The sequence below is a fragment of the Micromesistius poutassou genome (genome assembly GCF_964030765.1).
Source record: "Micromesistius poutassou genome assembly, chromosome: 21".
Taxonomy (NCBI): Eukaryota; Metazoa; Chordata; class Actinopteri; order Gadiformes; family Gadidae; genus Micromesistius; species Micromesistius poutassou.
In genome coordinates, this window is record NC_140291.1 from 161,215 (window position 1) to 185,496 (window position 24,282).

The window sequence follows — 24,282 nt, forward strand, 5'->3', positions numbered from 1 at the left end:
GAGTATGATGGATCCATCATACCTCCCAGCAACAGCCATACTCCGTTCTTCCAGCCCACACTCATAAGCTGTAAATGAATCAACTGGCGTGGAGCATAAACTGCTTCCAGCCCCAGCGTCTCCATCTGCTGACCTTCACCCCCTGCTGCTGGTGACTGGGGACCAGTGGCGCGCGCCCCACTGCTCCTGGTCACCAGCGAAAAACCTCCTAAATCAACAAGAAGCAGTCTAATCTGGGATGAGCTAGTGCTAACAGGCAGCAGCGCTGAGCTGACTTCCTCTCCCCGGCCCCCAGACGACCCCTCCATGCCCCCCACCCCGCCCCCCAGACCAGACTGGGGGTCCGGCCCAGAGACACAGCCTGGTTCATGAGAAGGACAGTACTGCAGTGGGCACGGACGCACACACACACACACCCCTACAGACACAGGCCTACAGAGACACACCCCCACACCCCTACAGAGACGCACACACACACATTCCTACAGAGACGCACACACACACACACACACACACACAAACCCCTAAAGACACACACACAAGCGCACACCCCCCCCCCCCCCCCCCCTAAAGACACAAACACGCGCACACACACACCCCTAAAGACACACACAAAAACACACACGTGTCTGGATGTTATGTCTCTTAGATTCTGTGCATCATAAGCAGTCCTGTTCGGTAGAGATGTCTAGCAGATTTAATATAACGTATCATTTCAGGGCTTAATATAATCACCACATAAAGAGTGACAATCCCAGTAACGTCTGAGACACGCTGAAAGTGGAGTCGCGTTGAGAGGAGAGAGAATCCAGTGAACTGAGAGAGATTCAAGTGGAGTTCACCACCCAGGGAGGAGAGCTACTGCTGGGACTCAGAGAGGAGCTCGGGCTAGACCAGGACCAGGACTACACCAGACCGGACCGGACTAGAGCCCAGACCGGACTAGACCAGGACCAGGACTAGAGCCCAGACCGGACTAGACCAGGACCAGGACTAGAGCCCAGACCGGACTAGAGCCCAGACCGGACCAGAGCCCAGACCGTCCGGTCAGGACCAGGTGATGAAACACAACCCACAACACGATGTCTGTGCTACACACAGAAATATGATTCATATCGTTTGCAGTAACAGCGTAGATTGACTTTGAACAATACATTTCTCTGCAGTGCTTCTCACATCAAGTGACAGAAGATTAATTACTCAAATTAATATGAATCTACATGATATATTCTGGATAGGCTTTGTTCAGCTCCAATAAACAACGATACAATACAGTTGAAAAGACTATGTATGAATAAATAATGACCCCTTTCAAACATGCCGATGCACATATCTATATGTATCTAAATATCTATCCATGCATATCTAATGAAACCTTCTGTCCAGAGAGGACCAGTACATGAACACATGGTTTGGTGCGGCTGTATTCATGTGTGTGTGGCTTAAAACGGCCAATGCAGCCTGGCATCAACATTGGCCCATTACGACCCTTGCCATCTGAGCGCACACACACACACACACACACACACACACACACACACACACACACACACACACACACACACACACACACACACACACACACACACACACACACACACACACACACACTCCTCTGTGTCTGAGTTTATACATCTCCAGCGGTTATGTCACCACATCCAGCCCCCGTCTCCCTCCTCTCCCCCATGTCTCCCTCCTCTCCCGAAGGTCTCCCATCCTCTCTCCCATGTCTGGCTGTCTGTCTGGAGCTCGGGGGATGGGGCGATAAGCCATCCAAGTTAAATCGGTAAACATCAACGTGGGCACTTCCTTCCTGACCGGCCGCTGACCCCCTCCTCCTCCTCCTCCTCCTCCTCCTCCTCCTCAGTCACCAGAAACAAGAGGCGTGCATCACTGCACCCCCCTGCTCTGTGCTGAACCGGGGCCACACGGAGTGCCCCGCTGCAGGGGGAGGGCAGAAATGGCCAGGTCAACCTCCTGTGACGAGAGGAGGAGGAGGAGAGGGAGGGAAAGAAAGAGGAGGAGGAGAAGGGAGAGGAGGAGCAGGAGGAGGGGGGCGAAGAGGAGGAGGGAAAGGGAGTGGAGGGTGAGGAGGATGAGGAGGGTGAGGAGGGGGAGGAGGGCCGTAGACGCCTCACCAGCGGTCTGATGTGCTTCAGCCTCACACACTAGACCTCATCATCAAAGCTGAGTGTGTGTTTTTGTGTGTGAGAAAAAAAGAAAGAATGGAAGAGAGTGAGTGAGTGAGTGACACACACACACACACACACAGAGGGAGACAGAAAGAGAGAAAAAGAGGGTCAGAGAGAGAGAGAGAGAGAAAAAGAGGGTCAGAGAGAGAGAGAGAGAGTGCGAGAGCGAGAGAGCGAGAAGAAAATCAGAGTGCAGCAATTTTAAGGAAAAGCCCAGAAGGATTTTGAGGCGGGCTGCGTCTGTGGGGGGTCTGTTGGAGGAGGGGCACTGTCTGACAGATGAGGCTGAGAGACTCAGGGAGGGGTGTGGGGGTCCGGTACATCTGAAGCTCCTGTTGCTGACCTCCTGACCCCTGACCTCCCTCCGCTGTGCACCAAGGTGTGCATAACCAGCAGGGGCACTGGATGTAACGCACAGAACCAGAGACACAAATACCAGATCACACACACCGACGACACACACACACACACACACACACAGCGGTTCTATGTCGATCTAAAGCCGGAGAGGGAATTACGCAGCCTTCCAGCTCTGGGGATTATCACCAGTCCTCCCGCATGAATATTTATTACACATTATTTCACACAGAGAAAGAGAGAGAGAGAATCAACAGAACTAGAGACAGTAAATACAGAGAGAGTGGAGAAGAGAGAGAAGAGAGAGGAGTACTAGGGACAGTAAATACACACACACAGAGAGAGCGAGAGCGAGAGAGCGAGAGAGAGAGCGAGGAGAAGAGACAAGACAGAGAGGAGAACTAGGGACAGTACCCAGGGCTGCTGTGAACAGCCAGCGCCTCCCAGTGAGACTCTGGGGTAGAGAGAGGATTTAGTCGCAGAGGAAAAAGCTGATTGTCGTAATGCGCTGGCTGGCAGTCCGCCCCCCTGAACACAGTAATAACGTACCCAACATCTCAATGGCCTCTGAACAACTCTGCTTCTGCATGTCACTGTGATCTCCTACACAGTCCCCCCCCCCCCACATCCTCCAAACGCACACACCATGTCCTCAGTGGATTAATATCTCCCTCCCTCCCTCCCTCCCAGGGTTCAGGTGCAGCTGGTAACCAGGAGGCAGGGTTGTGGAGACGTGTGTGTCTTTGTTTCTGCCTGTCTGGCACAATCCCAGCTATCCACCCACTGCCCTGAGAAAGATCACACACACACACACACACACACACACACACACACACTACATTGGCAACTACGGCAGACTGTCCTATATATTATATTTATTTAGTTAAATTAATTAGATATATATATATTATATATACACACACACAGGAGACTTGAGTGTGCTGTTAATATACCTGGAAATCAGAGTGCACGCACGCACGCGCGCGCGCGCGCACACGCACACACACACACACACACACACACACACACACACACACACACACACACACACACACACACACACACATAATACTCCGACTACAATGCAAAAGTATGAGTCAAAGCTCTACGCCATGACAGGACAGTGGGGGCATTACGTTGTGTGAACATCATTCTCCTTCACAGTGTATTGATCACTTCATTATCTTTGCCTTTAAAGTACCTGAACGTATTGAACCGGGTGTTTCTGAGGCAGCTAGATTTAAAGTCTGCTATCTCTGCACACAGGTAGACTTTTGTGATGGTTTGTGATGTAAGGCACACTGGATTACTGGCTTACTTCCCCCACATATTCCCACTTTCACAAAAAGTAAAATATAAAAGTCGAACACAAAAAAGCCTCGGTATAAGCCTTCTGGCTGTTTTTCTGTTTCCTCTCCCGCTCCGTCTATCTGAGAGCTTTAGAGTCTCTCCCGCTCCGTCTATCTGAGAGCTTTAGAGCACTAAAGTGCTGTGTCATCTTAGAGCGAAGCAGAGCATAATAACGACGGCAGATGACAGGAGTGGCAGAGGGGATATTAAGGACAGAAAGGCCCGATGTGAGCAAGTTAGTTCAGGTTTAAGAAGAGAGAGAGAGGCAGGTGAGGGAGACTTTTATTAGAAAGAGTGCAGACAGACAGAACAATCAGTCAGTGATACAGTCAGAGAGAGAGGCAGACAGACAGGCAAGTCAAGAATCAGAAACAAACTGTTAGCACTATCGGGAACAAAAGATAAATAAAATGAATCACCACTACGTAATTATATAATACCGTTAGTTATATAGTATCGTTAATAATATGATGACTTTCTTTTGTAATGAAACTGTACCATGACAGCCCAAACCAAATGTCTGGCTTACGTTTAAGGGGTCGGAACCTTAACTATTAATTCATTGCATATATGTCACCTTAAGAGACACTTTACATACTGAGTGTGTGTGTGTGTGTGTGTGTGTGTGTGTGTGTGTGTTTGTGTGTGTGGTGTCACACCTCGTCCACAACTACACAACAGTACCAGAAACTAACCTCATGTCCTCCAGATAGAAGGCACTGCTCAGCTCTGCTGCTGTTCATCCTAACAGTACTTCTACTACAGTACTTCTACTACAGTACTTGTACTACACTGGTGTCTGGTGTGTGGGGGGTGTTGGGTAGTCAAGCTACGGAGTCAGAGTTGCGGTTGTCTCACTATTTAAATGTTTTGGGGGCCAATGGAGGAGAACGATTAAGAGGACACATTGAGACGTCACAGTCACTCAGGTAAACCAATCATCAACAGAGAAACAGTGAACTTATCATTTTATATACTTTGGCTCAGTGATTGTCTATGTTTAATCGTAGGCGTTTCTGTGCTGTCTGTATACATGTATGTCTTTTTCAGACACAGATCTCTACATTTTGATAAGTGAGAGACTTAAGGTAAGAGGTGACTATGGTGTGAATAGGAACCAACAGGAGAGAGCCAACTAGAGGGTAACAAACAAGGTGTCACAAACGCTGTTAACACACACCCCATTAGGAACTTCAGATTAGTTTTGGCATACAAGTACAGAAGAGAGTGTGTGTGTGTGAGACACTAAAGGAACAGGATTGCTGTGAAGGGAGGTGATGACAGTAGAACACGGCTGGAAGGGGTTATGATCCAAGTGTGTGTGTGTGTGTGTGTGTGTGTGTGTGTGTGTGTGTGTGTGTGTGTGTGTGTGTGTGTGTGTGTCACGTTAACTTGAAAGGAGTTTTAAGAGTTCAGTGTGTGTTCCTCGACTATGCTGGCGTCCTCCTAGACCTCCTAGAAAGTGCATAAAGCTTGGTGAAATGAAGACACATATAGTCTGTATAGTAACAGATATCATCTTTGGGTTACGTTTAATATATTGCTATAAAGATAATGCGATTTATCACTGAAGAACTGAGTCACAGCGTTTAAGCTATCAATCTGTATAGCTACTTGGTGGTAATATTCAAGTTACTTCTAAAACTCAAAACATCATCAACTAAATATTGACTGTTTGGTTAAGAAAATGCATAAATAATTTAACTGTCAACCATATTGCACCCAGTGAGTTAGTGTGTGTATATGTTAGTGTGTGCTGGTGTGTATATGTTAGTGTGTGCATGTGTGTATATGTTAGTGTGTGCATGTGTGTTGGTGTGTGAGAGAGAGAAGGAAAAGTGCAGAGAAGCTGAAGCAGCTGATTGTTAGCCCAACGCGACGGTGGAAGGTGGCTCTAGTCCTCTGAAGCATCCGATTGGTCAACACACAGGAGGGTGGGGGGGGAGACAGAGAGAGAGACAGAAAGAGTGAATGAGAGACAGAAATAAAGAGACAGAGAGAGAGAGACACACACAGAGAGACAGAGAGAGAGAGACACAGAGAGACAGAGACAGAGAGAGAGAGAGAGAGAGAGAGAGAGAGAGAGAGAGAGAGAGAGAGAGAGAGAGAGAGACAGAGAGAGACACAAAGAGACAGAGAGAGAGAGAGACAGAGAGAGACAGAGAGAGAGAGAGAGAGAGACAGAGAGAGAGAGAGAGAGACAGAGAGACACAGAGAGAGAGAGAGAGAGAGTGAGAGTGGATGAATTAAATAATGTCAACCGAAGTTCAAAAAGAGGAGAGAAAGGAGGGGCGGAGGTGTGAGTGTTCAGGTAACATGGGAGACACAAGGGAATAGAGGGAAACAGGGAAGTAGAGCAGGTTAGTGAAGCTGGAAGATCAACTGTTAACAATCAAACACTCCAATGCATGTAACATCACTAGAACCCTACAAGTACTTTATGAGGTCAAACACAAGACTGTTTGGAAACTAATGTGATGCATCAGTATCTGGGTCTATGTTCACCGTTGTGTATACAACACAACTCTTCAGTGCTGTTCTTATCTGTGCCTATCTTGATGACACGTGCAGAATACAGTATATAAAGTCATGCATGCATTGCATTCCCATGCTTCTTATGCAGAGCCCTCATTGCATTGCAAGCATGTAAGTACATGCAATACACATGATCTAGTACCACACTGGCAGAGAAACATTAACCAACACTCTCTGTCTCACACACACACACACACACACACACACACACACACACACACACACACACACACACACACACACACACACACACACACACACACACACACACACACACACACACACACACACACCTTCCTCTGCCCTTGCAGAATCCAGCTTACGTTCTAATTCTCTGACCCAGTTCCTAGTTTTCCCACTCTCCTCTGGGGCTGCGGCAAAGGTACATGATGAACGAGGTACGTGGATGTGATTCCTAAACCAGGCCAGATGTTCTGCATCCGGGAACACTTCGACTGCCTCTCGTTAAGCCTCACTGTGGTCCCTGATGTCTGCAGAGCCCGACTGGAGAGGCTGCAGCAGGACGGCGTGGAGACACATCGTACGGTACGCGAGCGCCGGGGCAGTGGGCTAACGGAGCGCTCAGAGGAGTTTGGAGTCTGATTATTACCTGACTCCGTTTTCACTTCACCAATAAAATGATAAACAATAAACTACGTCCGCGTTTCAATCCCATTTGTATCTTCTTCAGGACCAGGATGAGAAGGAAGTCTACCGTCACGATTGGATGACCGAGTAGTCTTAGCATTGTGCAGCATCTTATCCTAGCTATCTTTGTTTGTCTACGGGGAATGGGTTCAGCTAGTGGTTGTTAGTGCTTGGCACTTGGTTCTATGCAATATATTGTCGTTTCTCTTTCTTCTGACAAATGTACTTATTGTAAGTCGCTCTGGATAAAAGCGTCTGCTAAACGCCCTGAATGTAAATGTGAATACAAGTTGGCCCACCAAAGTTGAGGAAGTAGAACAACAACTACATCACAGCAGAGCACCTGCAGAGCATTGTCCTTCAGTAACATAACCACAGAGACCTATGGGGGGGCCGTGTCTAGACTAAAGGCAGGGCTTTACAGCCCACAGTCAGGTCTGATCCCTCTGTTGACAGGCAACAGTCATGACGCAGCTGGGGGGACAGCTCTGATTGTGCCAGGGGACTTTTGATTTGGCCACAGATAACATTGTCTGGTCGTCTGGAACACTAACGGGTTGAACGAAGAGGTGGGACCGATTCACTTTGCCAAAGCACACACCGTAACCACCCCCCCCCCCCCCCTCCCCCAAATCAGCAATCTAAAATCTCTACAATATTGTAGCCTGTGTAATGGATTGCTGCATCTATGTATGTATTTGTTTAATGCGCTGTAAAGTGAATAATTTACAAGGTTTCCATCTCTTCTTAAAACTAATGATGTACAATGCCGTTGAACAGCCGACTGCATTCAACGATTCTCTGTCATGTTGCAGTCTGCTGTGTATCAAACTAAATCTAATCTATTGACATCGATGACGGCCGTCTCCTCTGTTCAGGCAGAGTGGTCTGTAGTCTGAATATGAAGACATCTCAATCTAAAGTCCTCTGGCTTTACGGTCTTAAGTACACAGAGAATCCCTGAAAAGCATTCCCCTCAGGAGATTGTGTTTATTGTCACTCCCTTTATGTTGTGCTTATTAAACTGAATCTGTTTAAGTTTGTTATTCTGACTCGTCTGGTGCCGTATCCGTCAACTCCCACCCGTACTCACATTAGAGTAGAAAATAGAGAAAGGAACGCCACGGATAGGAGACATGAGGTCTAGCTACTGTAGCCAGGGGCCTCTCTGGACCACTGGACACTGTGTTTTTCTACATCAATAGACACGCATCTTAATTAATTATCAAACCATTGGTATTGTATATGTATTTTCATTGCCTATATTTTCCATACTGTACATATTCTAAGTGTTATTTCTTCATTCATTTTTTTTTTCATTCATTTTTGAGTGGACTCTGTATCCAAGAAGCTTAACCCTCTCGGAAACATCAAACTCCACAGATGGCCAGGAGATCCACACGTCCACACACACGTTGCGTATTTATATAAGTGTCCTAGTAGCTTAACCCTCTCTCTCCGACGGACGTCCACCGCTGCCCAGATGGTGAAGTAGTGCAGCGAGGGCAGGTCGCGTGTGACGGGGATTATGATAAGTGGGAGTGCATCCCTTAATACGTCCATGTTTACCAAACACTGGTTTTTGAGGTGGTTCCCCTGTTCGATAACTCAAAGTAGGCTCTCAGTCTGTCAGAGAAAGCCAGATTCAGTTGGTAATCTGCAACCTTATCACTAGTGCTCACCTCCACTTTACACACTGGACCAGGGTGTTAGTGTTCCACATGCGCACACACACACAGGGACACTTTACAGGAGCACAGAAAATAACAGAGGAGCCAGCAAAGCAGTCAACATGCCACCAGCCCAGGAGTCGCTCCGAGCCGTGTGTTGTGAAATATGCGCTGATGGGGCTGTGGTTAAGGGAAGTGGGCATTGATTACCGTCACACTGTGGTGAATGTGGCAGTGCCATGCACATTACTGCTTTCTCTCTATCATTGAATCACTGTGATTCAACAGAGCGCGTTATGCTTCATGAGGAGGGAAAGGACAAGATGGAACTAAAGAAAGAGAAAAGGGACAGAGATGACAGGGGGACCGTTTGCACAAACAGAGAAAGATGAATTAAAAATGGTTAAGTGAGACTCATGATACACCATGCCTTCACATGCATTCATCTTACAAATGAAGCAGAGGACACACACACACACACACACACACACACACACACACACACACACACACACACACACACACACACACACACACACACACACACACACACAGCGACGAGGAACAAGGAAGAGAGCTGACATATTAAAGTAAGGATAAGAAAATAAATGACCATGAAATAAATCAAAATGGTGTCCAAAAATGGCTCTCATCCACTCACACAAACACATGCGTCCTGGCCAACAGAGAGAGACGGAGCGCCCGATACAGAGCAGCTCCTGCAGTCTGTTCCCGAGCAGCCAGCCCCCAGAGGACTCATTAGCCCATTTTAACGCCCCTCCCTGTAAGACGTAGCCGGTCTGCCGCCAATACCCCGCCTGGAGGGAGCGCTGCTGTTCTCACAGCCGCAGAACCCCCCACCCGGTGACGTAGCGCGTGGCATTCCTACTCTAATGGCTGTCAACAGCCACCCTGTCCCCGCTGCAGGCGGAGCTCAGTCAACCGCTGGGAACCGTTAGCCTAGCCACACAGAAACGCCAGCTAATGTTTACAGTGTGGCGGCATCGGCCTTGAATGGAAAGACTTTAATAGAACCAAGTGAACAATAAGATACCAGATACTGTATCTGACCACCAGGGTAGTAGGATGGAGATCCTTCACATCCTTGGTTGTCATTTTTTCCACTTTAAATGTGTTTGTGCTCATGTGAACACCCTCACACACACACACACACACACACACGCTTAAAACGAGAACTTAAAACAACTGAGATGGGAGACAACAGGAGTGAATCAAGAGTCCATGACGGAGGGATGAGAGGAGGAGGCAGACGGAGCAGAGTTTTGCGGGTATCTTACCAGGCTTTTGTGCCCCTTCAGCTTTCTTCTCTCCATTTGCCAATGCAGTCCCAATGTCTGCACACACACACACACACAAATTCAAAGCACATTTTACAACCTGTTCAGCTTTAGGGATGAAGGCTTTACGTCAGTGTCCTGCCGACCTCCAGCTGGGGCAGAGCCCAGTCAGACCAGCGGCCCACCCATTCACCCCCCATCTCCTCAGAAGGGTCTCATATTGACATCTCACACACACACACACACACACAGCCCCATGCACAGGGATGGACACATCTGCTGACGGAGGGCGTTGACTGACTGTCCTGTCGCGTTTGTCCGCGCGTGTCAGAGCGTTGGCCATTTCAGCACATCGACGGGCCACACTGAGAGAGAGAGAGAGAGAGAGAGAGAGAGAAAGAGAAAGAGAGAGAGAGAGAGAGAGAGAGAGAGAGAGAGAGAGAGACGCCCGCGGGCCGACTGGGCCAAAGTCAGACCATCACAACCGCAGAGAGACGCACACACACACACACACACACACACAGACAGACAGACAGACAGACAGACAGACAGACAGACAGACAGACAGACAGACAGACAGACAGACAGACAGACAGACAGACAGACAGACACGCACGCACGCAAGCACGCACACATACACGCACACACACACACAGACAGACAGACAGACAGACAGACAGACAAACACGCACACAGACACACACAGGGCAAATATGCGTTGGCAGTGTGAAGGGAAAACAGTCCAATAAAGGGAGGGGGCTGGACTTAAACCTGCTCACCCTAAATTCCCTAACATTCACGTAACTTGTGAATTTGTTCTTGTTATTTTGTTTATAGCCTTCTAATTAGATTATGTAATTTTCAAACATGGTGATTCTATTTGTCACTCTCGCTCTCTGAGAGAGAGAGAGAGAGAGAGCACACCACAGTGCTCTGATCTGTGACTGCTGAACCACAGCGGAGCTGCCCACTCTACTGACCTTCACTACGGGACTGACAGACGCAGGACAGACACACACACACATGACACGACACTTCCTCCCACAGTCCAGAATAAAGGAACCATGGTGAGATGATCCAACATGGCCGACCGTGGTCTGTTTACAACGTGAGCAAAGCTGTGTTTATTTTAGGACGGGACTCTTGTGATGTGACCCATATTCTGTCCTTTTGCTCACTATGTGAAACACAGCGGATGAGATTACCTACAAGGTCCAAAATGGCGCCAAGGAGTTTCCAACAGCGGAAAGGCTAGATAACATCAGCTATCGTCAGTATGGTCCCACAAAGAACCTTTACTTTGAAAAACGATGTACACTCTATTCAACTTAATCATTCCATACATTTCACAAAGGACAACAACTAAAAACCTATTCCTAGTTGGACTCATTAAGGATGGACTAATTGCTCTAATTGAGGGGCAGAAAGAAAGTCCGAGACATCTGAAGGCCTTCAGGCTGGTGACCAGAGGGTAGATTTACAAAAGTTGGCTTCGATTGGTAATGCCACACAGAGCAAAAAAAATAAATAATAATATAAAAACACAAGGGTAAAGAAAACTTGTAAATGTTCTCCTGTTTTCACCGAAGGGTTAAAGGCTGAGACTGACCTCAAACGAGACGGGCAGCTCTGCCCAACAGGACTGAATGGCACCTAGACAGATCCACAGCGGCAGCCAGGGCCCCGGCCGGCCTGATCATTTGTGTCAGTTATGGGAAGCTGCTGTCCACGTTACATAAAGATGCTTTTGGCCTAATGCAGGGCCTGTCACGCTGACTGAATCTGATGCTGAACGGCAGCAACCAACAAATCAACGATTCTGAAACAATGTCAACCGGGGGGGGGGGGGGGGGGGTGGGGGGTGATCTGATGGCACGCAGGACTAATGGAAGTCACCACTACAGTGGCGCTCGAAAACAATCGGCATGGGATTACTATGATTACTATTAATATGATTCAATAACTAAATCACCATACTGTATCTCTCTCTCTGGTCTGATGTTGAACAGGGCCTTTGGCTTCATTGAACTGTGACTCTCCACCCACACTAAACTAGACTATAGTGCTATAGGAGTATCGTTGGACCACTACCCCCTACCCCACCTGGTATCGCTCTTATTATGAATCCCAGTGTGAAGTCTACCCATCCACCTGGTCCCAGTTCTGACCCTCTGGTGCCCCTCTAGACCCAGCGGTCTGGCCCCCCTCTGGTCCCCCTCTAGACCCAGCGGTCTGGCCCCCCTCTGGTGCCCCTCTAGACCCAGCGGTCTGGCCCCCCTCTGGTCCCCCTCTAGACCCAGCGGTCTGGCCCCCCTCTGGTGCCCCTCTAGACCCAGCGGTCTGGCCCCCCTCTGGTCCCCCTCTAGACCCAGCGGTCTGGCCCCCCTCTGGTGACCCTCTAGACCCAGCGGTCTGGCCCCCCTCTGGTGCCCCTCTAGACCCAGCAGTCTGCTGGCCCCCCTCTGGTCCCCCTCTAGACCCAGCGGTCTGGCCCCCCTCTGGTGCCCCTCTAGACCCAGCGGTCTGGCCCCCCTCTGGTCCCCCTCTAGACCCAGCGGTCTGGCCCCCCTCTGGTCCCCCTCTAGACCCAGCGGTCTGGCCCCCCTCTGGTCCCCCTCTAGACCCAGCGGTCTGGCCCCCCTCTGGTGACCCTCTAGACCCAGCGGTCTGGCCCCCCTCTGGTGACCCTCTAGACCCAGCGGTCTGGTCTCCCCGCTGGCAGCCTGCCCCCCCCCCCCCCCCCCCCCCCCCCCCGGTACCTCCTCTAGCCCCAGCGGTCTCCTCTAGCCCCCCCTGGTGCCCCTCTAGCCCCAGTGGTCTCCTCTAGTCCCCCCTGGTGCCCCTCTAGCCCCAGCGGTCTCCTCTAGCCCCCCCTGGTGTCTCCTCTAGCCCCAGTGGTCTCCTCTAGCCCGAGTGGTCTCCTCTAGTCCCCCCTGGTGCCTCCTCTAGCCCCCGCTGCCTCCTCTAGCCCCCGGTGCCTCCTCTAGCCCCAGCGGTCTCCTCTAGCCCCAGTGGTCTCCTCTAGCCCCCGCTGCCTCCTCTAGCCCCCGGTGCCTCCTCTAGCCCCAGCGGTCTCCTCTAGCCCCCGCTGCCTCCTCTAGCCCCCGGTGCCTCCTCTAGCCCCAGTGGTCTCCTCTAGCCCCCGCTGCCTCCTCTAGCCCCCGGTGCCTCCTCTAGCCCCAGCGGTCTCCTCTAGCCCCCGCTGCCTCCTCTAGCCCCCGCTGCCTCCTCTAGCCCCCGGTGCCTCCTCTAGCCCCAGCGGTCTCCTCTAGCCCCAGTGGTCTCCTCTAGCCCCCGCTGCCTCCTCTAGCCCCCGGTGCCTCCTCTAGCCCCAGCGGTCTCCTCTAGCCCCAGCGCTCTCCTCCAGCCCCCCCCCCCCCCCCGGTCACCTGGTGCCGTGCCGTCTCCGTCCAGCAGGGGGATGTAGTCCGTCTTGCCCACCGTCTCCCCGATCTGGTCGTCGAAGGCCTCGGCCTCCAGCTGGGCCACGAAGTCCCGCTCCACCCGGGGCTCCGGGCCGGGCGCCGCACAGTCGCTCAACGCATCACTGAGGCTCAGGTCCAACTGCGCCATGGCTGGGGAGACGGAGGGAGGGGGTTAACACGGGGTGCTAGCATGAGTGTTAGCATGGGGCACTAGCATGGGGAGCTAGCACGGGGCGCTAGAATGGGGCGCTAGCATGAGTGTTAGCACGGGGCGCTAGAATGGGGCGCTAGCATGAGTGTTAGCATGGGGCGCTAGCATGGGGAGCTAGCACGGGGCACTAGCATGGAGCGCTAGCACGGGGCGCTATCACGGAGTATCAGAGACGGAGGGAGAGGGTTAGCACGGGGCGCTAGCACGGGGAGCTAGCACGGGGCGTTAGCATGGGGCGCTAGGGCGTTAGCATGGGGCACTAGCACGGGACGCTAGGGCGCTAGCACGGGGCGTTAGCACGGGGCGCTAGCATGGGGCACTAGCATGGGGCATTAGCATGGAGCTCCTATTGGTTTGCAGAACACTGATATAATACATGATAACAAAAGGGGAGAACAGAGTAGAAGGAAGACAGAGAGAGACAGAGAGAGACACACACAGAGAGAGACAGAGAGAGACAGAGAGAGAGAGAGACAGAGACACAGACAGAGAGAGACACAGAGAGAGAGACAGAGACACAGAGAGAGACACAGAGAGAGAGACAGAGACACAGAGAGAGACACAGAGAGAGAGACAGAGACACAGAGAGAGACACAGAGAGAGAGAGACACAGACAGAGAGAGACACAGAGAGAGAGAGACAGAGGAAAAACAACCACACCTCTACGAAGGGAGCAGAGATGGAGAGGCCGCGGCGCGGCTATGGGGGGGGTGCAACGCCACTCGCTACCACAGGGGGGCAGAGTTTCACTTACACGTTTTCTAAAGCCAGTATTGTTTGGCTGGCGCACACACACACACACACACACACACACACACACACACACACACACACACACACACACACACACACACACACACACACACACACACACACACACACACACACACACACACACACACACCCTAAGTAGACCTGGGCAGGCCTGCTGACCGATGGCAGCAGAGGGGCTTTGCAGAGTCATGTTGAGTCATCTTTTGAAACATAATTCCAGGTTATCCCCTCAGCCGGCCGCTTCTATTCCTGACCTCCTGCTGCGGTCCTCAAAACCTGTCACCTTCTCTGGTCCTCACAACAATCAGTACTTCTGCTACCCCCCACCTCCCTCCATCCATAAACCACACAGATTATAAGTGTGTGCGTGTGTGCGTGCGTGCGTGCGTGTGCGTACGTGCGTGCCTGCGTGCGTGCGTACATGCGTGCAGTACAACCTGTACAAACTAGTACAAGCCACAATATTTTGAACTGGAATAGCCTCAGGTGCCCACGTGACACCCCTGTCTCCCAGTGGGCTCTGTCCCAGTCAAGTTACTGGGACCGGGCTTCAGAGAGATGACCCCCCACTGGTGCACCATGGCAACAGCTAGCTGTACACGGGCCGTGCTAACAGCTAGCTGCACAGGGGCCGTGCTAACAGCTAGCTGCACACAGACCGTGCTAACAGCTAGCTGCACAGGGGCCGTGCTAACAGCTAGCTGCACAGGGGCCGTGCTAACAGCTAGCTGCACACAGACCGTGCTAACAGCTAGCTGCACGCAGACCGTGCTAACAGCTAGCTGCACATGGGCCGTGCTAACAGCTAGCTGCACAGGGGCCGTGCTAACAGCTAGCTGCACAGGGGCCGTGCTAACAGCTAGCTGCACAGGGGCCGTGCTAACAGCTAGCTGCACAGGGGCCGTGCTAACAGCTAGCTGCACAGGGGCCGTGCTAGCACCATCCATGCAGCTACTCTACACAGACTCCTGGTCCTCAGCACGACCCCACAGCCCCCTCTGCTGGACCGTCCGTCCCGGGATGACTCAGCCCAGTGAGACTGGGTCAACATTTCCGATTGGTTTAAATCGGTCCGACCTTCAGCAGTGATCTGAACAACGGGCTGACGGGTGGGTCAGACCAGTGGAGTCAGGCTGGGTACAGCTCTTTCAGATCAATGAACCGTTCACCACGTCCACCGATGGTTCAATCGGGCATTAAGAACATACATTAACTGATCGCACATGTAAACACATTCCCCCCGTCAGCCAGCCAGCGTGGAGGCCGGGAGCCAGGGCGTGGTGGCCCTGGCCTGTGTTTACCCCGCTACAGATGTGGTGAACTTTCTCCAGGGGGCGTGCCTAAGGAGACGCCTGAGTAGATCTAGGGTCCACCCCCCCCCCCCACCCCCGCCCCCCCTGTTACCCACCCATCCTGTGGAAAGCACCAGCGTACCGCTGGAAGATTTAAGGACTCCCATCACAAAAACCTGCTGGCCAGCGTGCCTGTTTTCCATATGTAACCTCAGTGTGTGTGTGTGCATGTGTGTGTTAACTTAACAGACTTAGATTCCAGACCCGAAATACCCTTTTTCTAGAGTCTACTGCTGCCCACATCAGCAGACTCAAAGCTGCCTTTTCGTTACCCCAAATGGTGTCACTCACTCATTCATGGACCAAAATAATCGTCCTATCCTATCGTCTTCAGAAGACAACACGCACTTTTGGGCTTTTGCCCGATGGCTCCGAGGCACCCACCACCATAGTGGGCGCTAGGGTTTGGCTACTCGGAAACAATTGGGTTTCAACAAAGGAAGGAAGTGGACAAAACAAACATATAAAGCACACAGTGTGTGTTTGTATGTAGTCCTGTGAGGACACACTACAGGGCCATACAGTGTGTGTGTGTGTGTGTGTGTGTGTGTGTGTGTGTGGACACAGAGCCATACACTGTGTGTCTGTATGCAGTGTGAGGACATAGGGCCATACGGTGTGTGTGTGTGTGTGTGTGTCTGTGTGTGTCTGTATGCAGTGTGAGTACACAGGCCCATACAGAGTGTCATGTGAGGGAGCTCAATGTGAGAGATGCTATCCCTGTGTGTGGACTGTGTGTGTGTGTGTGTGTGTGTGGACTGTGTGTGCATGTGTGTGTGTGGACTGCGTGTGTGTGGTGTGGACTGTGTGTGCGTGTGCGTGTGTGTGTGTGTGCGTGTGTGGACTGTGTGTGTGTGTGTGTGTGTGTGTGTGTGTGTGTGGACTGTGTGCGCGTGTGTGTGTGTGGACGGTGTGTGTGTGCGTGCGTGTGTGTGTGTGTGTGTGGACTGTGTGTGTGTGTGTGTGTGTGTGTGTGTGTGTGGACTGTGTGCGCGTGTGCGTGTGTGGACTGTGTGTGTGTGTGCGTGTGTGGACTGTGTGTTCGTGTGAGTGTGTGTGGATGCGCATTTCCTGCAACTTAAAAAAAGGCCTGCAGCGAAGGTTAAGGTTAATCTTCCCTTAATCTGCTGCGCACACAACTATTGTACACACACACAGAAGAGCAAAAGCACACGTGTGTAGACACTAGGCAGGACATCCCCGACTGACAAAGAGGAGAGGGGACCCCACAACCACTTGTTGAGTCATGGGTTTACCACTCCACTGACTCAGCTCACTTTGACTCAGGAGAACTTGTGGGTTTTCACCCTGGACCCCATTGTCTCCTCACCCTGGACCCCATTGTCTCCTCACCCTGGACCCCATTGTCTCCTCACCCTGGACCCCATTGTCTCCTCACCCTGGACCCCATTGTCTCCTCACCCTGGACCCCATTGTCTCCTCACCCTGGACCCCATTGTCTCCTCACCCTGGACCCCGTTGTCTCCTCACCCTGGACCCCATTGTCTCCTCACCCTGGACCCCGTTGTCTCCTCACCCTGGACCCCGTTGTCTCCTCACCCTGGACCCCATTGTCTCCTCACCCTGGACCCCGTTGTCTCCTCACCCTGGACCCCGTTGTCTCCTCACCCTGGACCCCATTGTCTCCTCACCCTGGACCCCATTGTCTCCTCACCCTGGACCCCGTTGTCTCCTCACCCTGGACCCCATTGTCTCCTCACCCTGGACCCCATTGTCTCCTCACCCTGGACCCCGTTGTCTCCTCACCCTGGACCCCATTGTCTCCTCACCCTGGACCCCGTTGTCTCCTCACCCTGGACCCCATTGTCTCCTCACCCTGGACCCCATTGTCTCCTCACCCTGGACCCCGTTGTCTCCTCACCCTGGACCCCATTGTCTCCTCACCCTGGACCCCATTGTCTCCTCACCCTGGACCCCATTGTCTCCTCACCCTGGACCCCATTGTCTCCTCACCCTGGACCCCATTGTCTCCTCACCCTGGACCCCATTGTCTCCTCACCCTGGACCCCATTGTCTCCTCACCCTGGACCCCGTTGTCTCCTCAACCTGTGGGTCGATGGCAGTGGGGGGGGGGGGGGGGTCACAGGCCGCACGCCACCAAGGCTCAGACAACACTGGAATCTAACCGGTTTAGGGGCCATCTGAAAATGTTGTGGATCTGACTAAATGAAAGATAAGATAAGTTGAGTTTGTTATCCTCAGTGCCACCGTGTCCCTGAAGCTCCAGAACTCCAGAGCCGCTCTGGGGCCCAGCAGGGAGAGACACAGCTGACACAGTTTCATTGGTTTAGGAGGATTTCTTCAGTGAGCTGCTCATTCGATTATACCTTAACTGCGGTAATCTGGAGCGTTGCGCTATGACCAGCCTTTGTTTCCTAATGACCAGCCCTCGTTGCCTAGAAATGAACATGTTTGTCATATTTTTAGAGACCTACGTCCATTCATTATAGTATATTTATTCTCATTGGTTAACGGGTAAGGACCGGTTAACCAGTTAACAAGGGTCAGTTAACAAGGGTCGTTAACGAGGGAAGGTTATGGTCAGAGGAAAAAAAAGGGCATCCCTGCTAGTTTAGAACGAGTGTTGTAGGTAGGTAGACTTATGGAATGATGCAAAATAATCCTTTATAATAATCCATAATCCATTAGTTCACTGTATGGCCTACAGTGAAATTATATTATGCAAAAAAGAATAATAAATCCCACGTATAATCCCACAGCTCAATACGTTTCAAGATACAAACAATGACTAATAGCTGGCAATAAATCACTCTGCAGTCTTAAAACAACTTTCTGAGTATCAAGCTGGGAGTAATGGAAACCTAATGGAGACCTCTGATGTCACTTTCTAAGAAGGTTGGGGAAGGCCGCTACTGCGCGTGCGCGTGTGCGTGTGTGTGTGTGTGTGCGTGCGTGTGTGTGTGTGTCTGACTGTATTTATAATTTAGACTTGGATCCATTATTTAGTCGGGACATAGGAGTTCCTGTGAGCGCATCTAAAGGGCTAGCCTTGAAGGAAGGTTTCTCACAGGTTCATAACCACCAGGTTACTGCGAGTTAACGTCACACTGGTTAGCATTTTAACCACCAATTAATCTTCCACCACTCCATTATAGACTCCCCATGGGCCCATCAGAGATTTATCAGTATTGTTGGCGACTTCCCAGATATAGGGGCGCTCGTTAAATAGCATGTGAGATATAAGGTCATTAACACAGGCCGAACTCCACCGGGTGACATGAGAACATAGCACGGTTCTCCACCAAAGGAGAACAGCAGACCTCCGTCAGACGTTGTCGTGTTCCATTCAACCTCTTAAACAATAAGATTGGTTTCACTAGTGATCCACCGCTACATAAACCACAGACGCTACGCTGTGCCACGTTTCACTTTCAGTTTGGATGTCAGGACGTCGTTATTATAAACTCCCCCTACCTGAGCAGGCCACTGAGCTTCGGTGAATGAACGACTTTCGTTTCCAGCGGTGTGTGTGAGAGAGAGGCGTCTCTAATCTTGTGTGCGCTCTGCGTTAACCCGTGTGTGTTTGAATCAGCAATATGAAATTCCCCCTTTTTTCTGCTCCAGCACTTCTGCTTTGTGCTGCCGACAGCCGATACGCTGCCTTCTGCACGCACGCACCATAGCTTCAACAGGGCTGCTCTTATTTTCATGGGAAGTAGACGATGCACGCCTCTATAACCTCAGGAAACAACCAAATAAAAGTAATTGGGTCTGCTCTAAAGGAAAAAAACATTTTGTTTTGAAATCCTAACACACACACACACACACACACACACACACACACACACACACACACACACACACACACACACACACACACACACACACACACACACACACACACACACACACACACACACACACACACACACTTTGGTGAATGGGTTTTATGAACAAGTGGTCTCGCCCATTGTCTTGAATTATCCCCCTACCTCGAAACACCAGGCTGTCCCATACAGAGCCAACTCATGTACCAAAGTACCTTTCTGATTTAGCAACCCAGAACTGGGCTGAGCTTAACACGTCTCTAGCACCAGAAAACATGAGCCCAGAGTTGTTTCATAGTCAGACCAACCGAGCACCAAGCCTCCCAGAACAGAAGACTCTCTCTGCTGCATGTCCAGATCCAGTTTCAGTAGAGCTCTGGGTCCTGATCAATCAATACAGCACACTGAGCGCAGTCATCAGCGGAGACATGGGATCAACTTCAAGGCCACGGGCGCGCGCACACACACACACACACACACACACACACACACACACACACACACACACACACACACACACACACACACACACACACACACACACACACACACACACACACACACACACACACACACAAAGCGCCCCCTTGGGGGGACTTTACAAGAAAGCAGAAGGGGCCAGGCCGTGAGAGAGGGCCTGTAACATGACGCCATGTTCACACTATAAATCATAGCGCAGGCAAGCACGCACGCCTCCATGTAGATCTGGATCTTACACACTGCTCCTCTTCAAAACACAATAAACATTTACTGCCTTCCCACAATCTCAGAGTAACAACTCCCATATAAAACAACCCTGGGGTTCAGTATCACAGTGTGATACTGAATCCGTTCTGTAGGGTTAACGCTGACCCTCTGCAGCGTTACTTTGACCCACTGCAGGACTCTGCTGATGCGTTTTCCACACGGCCCACAATGCATTGCTGCCTCAGCTGCCATTATGCTAATCCAGGGGGATGTGTCTCCGTCCCTGGCAGGCGGTGCCATCAACTCCACCAGGCAACACATGGCCACTCGGACGGACACACACACACACACACACACACACACACACACACACACACACACACACACACACACACACACACACACACACACACACACACACACACACACACACACACACACACACACACACACACACACCCCCATTTTGGTGCTCTGGTATGACTATTCTCATGAAACAAACAATCAAACAATATATTTTGTAGAATTATTGTGTAGTATTCTACGTTTATGAAAAAGCAACACATGAAATGTTGGCTTTCACTTCAACTAACTTCTGAGATCCCCTCCTACTTCCCCTGGCTGTGCCTCCTTCACCACGGCTTCCTGACCTCCAGCTACTGGTACTTCATCAAACGATAACCCTCTGACTTCATGAGGTGCAGACGTGATAACATTTCCCCTAACATCTCCTGTCAGGTTTCTCTGGCGATATGGGTGGGAACTGTGCAGCCAGCCTCGATCTTTGGCATTCGGTTCTGCACCGGGGGGGGGGGGGGGGGGGGGGGATGCATGTCAGCAAGGAAAAGCCTAAAAAGAACCTCATCCCATTACCAATATACCCTCAGGGGCTCCGCACTTACAGCGCATCTCTCACACACACACACACACACACACACACACACACACACACACACACACACACACACACACACACACACACACACACACACACACACACACACACACACACACACACACACACACACACCTCGTGAGTTCAGTTATTCCAGTAAAGTAGCATGGTACACGTGGTCCAATTATATTACCTAACGCCAATAAAATACTCAAAATAGACAAAGCTAAGCAAAACAAATCCTATTATATCCTCTTATCACTGTGCATTAGGTTAATGATTGAAATGGAGTTAGCAAAAACCTGTTTGTTTATTTTGTTGCAAGTGAATCAAGTGACATATTGACTGGAGGTCACAAGGAAGTAGCAGGCTGCGGCTTTCTGACGATATTCATCCAATCAGAACCAGAACTACCCCCCCCCCCCCCCCCCCCTCAAACTGAGTCCAATAATGTCCGGACGCAGATCAGACAGACACTCAAATACTCCAATACAGTTCGCCTGCAGACCATCTGCTCCCTTACTGCTGCACACGCCGAGCTAGGGCTGAACGATTCATCTAATTCAAATCGAAATCACGATGTAATAGAACGCAATATGCAAATTGCAAAGGCTTTGATTTGAATTTTTTTTACAATTCGCTAGTTAAATAAACATGTTATAATACAAATTCATCTCAACACAACGGCCTGGCCTAAAGGAAAGAGCCGGTCATATGTTGACTGCTTCCAATGTTGTGTTGGTCATACTAAAGAATGATTTATTGCTTTTTTACGTGAATAATACAGAACATAAGGAACTTCATAAATTAAAAAAAATCACATATTAAATCGCAATATTGGTCAAAATAATCCTAATTAGATTATTTCCCCAAATGGTTCAGCCCTACACTAAGCTCATTACCAACCGCAGCAGGAGACTCAGGATGGATCCTGTATCTAAGGGCAACCATCCCTGCTAGGGATGGATGGGGATGGCTAGAGTGGGCGTGGTCTACGTGGAGTGGGCGTGGTCTAGGTGGAGTGGGCGTGGTCTAGGTAGAGCGGGCGTGGTCCAGGTAAAGCTTGTTTAAAAGCCTGTAGCACTTTCATTCTTTTCATACTGAGGTTTGAGGAATTGTAATTACTATATGAGGTCTAACTATAATAATCCATATTGTTTATATAAACACCACCTGAAAGGTGGTATGTGAACCGAGACCACAAGGAGAACAATGGCCCAGTCTCACGTTCCCACAGAAGGCCCTGGTGGGGAGGAGGACCAGGACCACAGCGACCAGGAAGATAACGGCAGACAAAGGAAGAAGGGCGAGGTCAGGGAGGGAGGGGCGCCTGAGGTGAAGGGGGCTCCCAGAGGAATGCAGTGTGTCTGTGTGTGTGTGTGTGTGTGTGTGTGTGTGTGTGTGTGTGTGTGTGTGTGTGTGTCTCTCTCTCTCTCTCTCTCTCTCTCTCTCTGGAGAGGGAATAAAAGGTTTACCTCCGGAGTTTAGGTTCTTGAAAAGCTGGTTTTGACTCAGCATTGCGACTCGGCATGCGTGTGCAAAAAGCCTCCAGCATTCAACACAGGCTGCACACGGGTCAGGACTTATGCATCGTTTATGACATCTTCATAATTACTAGACATGGGTTTTGTTGTCTCATGATTACCTTTCTTGAAAGCGAGCTTACTTGAACAAACACCAGCGACATGAAAGCGGTGTTTACCGCACTGGGCTGATGAGTTGGCAAGAGAGCCTTCATTTATGAACTTGTGTTCACAAAGCAACACACTTGTGTAGTGGGGTCTGTCCACGGGCTAAACACACAACGGGGGCTCGCCTAGACAGGAGTGTGTGTGTGTGTGTGTGTGTGTGTGTGTGTGTGTGTGTGTGTGTGTGTGTGTGTGTGTGTGTGTGTGTGTGTGAACCACTAACCATAACAGGACCGACTTGAACAAGCAATTAGCATTTCGTTAGCATGCCATCATGCCATGAATCACACAGCGGTGGCTCTCCCAGACAGGAGTGTGTGTGTGTGTGTGTGTGTGTGTGTGTGTGTGTGTGTGTGTGTGTGTGTGTGTGTGTGTGTGTGTGTGTGTGTGTGTGTGTGTGTGTGTGTGTGTGTGTGTGTGTGTGCGTGCGTGCGTGCGTGCGTGCGTGCGTGCGTGCGTGCGTGCGTGCGTGCGTAACCGCTAACCAGAACAGGACCGACAGGAGCATGCCGTTAGCGTGTCGTGAAGGTGCTCCCCTTCTGGAGCAAGATGGCCGCTGAGTGGGGGCAGCAGGGCTGAGGGGAGAGGAGGGGAGGGGAGGAGGGGAGGCAGAGAGGAGGGGAGGAGGGGAGGAGGAGAGGCTGGAGGAGGGGAGGCAGAGAGGAGGGGAGGCTGGAGGAGGGGAGGCTGGAGGAGGGGAGGGGAGGAGGGGAGGCAGAGAGGAGGGGAGGAGGGGAGGCTGGAGGAGGGGAGGCTGGAGGAGGGGAGGCTGGAGGAGGGGATGCAGAGAGGAGGGGAGGCTGGAGGAGGGGAGGCAGAGAGGAGGGGAGGCTGGAGGAGGGGAGGCTGGAGGAGGGGAGGCAGAGAGGAGGGGAGGCAGAGAGGAGACACGAGGCCCTGGGCCCGGGGGTTACCCTGGAGGAGGCTGGTCACTCCCTGAGTAAGCCTCTTAGTGTCCGCTAAGCGATACCTCATCGCGCCCTGTAGTGACCGCGGACCGTGGTGACTGACGCATTGTGTTTGCTGAGAAGTGTTCCTGCTGGCATGAGAGGAATGAGAGGCAGCAGACCTGTGTGCATGCAGCATGAGAGGTAGCATCCCTGCTGGCATGAGAGGGATATCTGTCCTCACTCATTAGCTCCAGCCTATAGAGATTAGCGGTAGGAATGCTAGGGGAAGGAGCTAGCAGACTAAAGAGGTTTGCAGTGTGCATGCTAGGGGAATGAGCTAGCAGCCTATAAAGGTTTGCAGTGTGCATGCTAGGGGAATGAGCTGGCAGCCTATAAAGGTTTGCAGTGTGCATGCTAGGGGAATGAGCTAGCAGCCTATATAGATCTGCAGTGTGCATGCTAGGGGAAGGAGCTAGCAGACTAAAGAGGTTTGCAGTAGCC

General features: G+C 51.1%; 1 protein-coding gene across 1 annotated transcript in view; it reads right to left on the reverse strand.

Annotated features, from left to right (window-relative positions):
• LOC311366715 (uncharacterized protein) overlaps positions 1 to 24,282 on the reverse strand; it is a gene marked incomplete at its 3' end in the record, with an annotated part of 65,144 nt that overhangs the window by 34,026 nt on the left and 6,836 nt on the right. The window contains 2 exon segments of the mRNA XM_084485512.1: positions 10,051 to 10,107; positions 13,440 to 13,625. Of these exon segments, the coding sequence (XP_084341638.1) occupies positions 10,051 to 10,107; positions 13,440 to 13,623 (241 nt within the window). The 5' untranslated portion in view covers positions 13,624 to 13,625.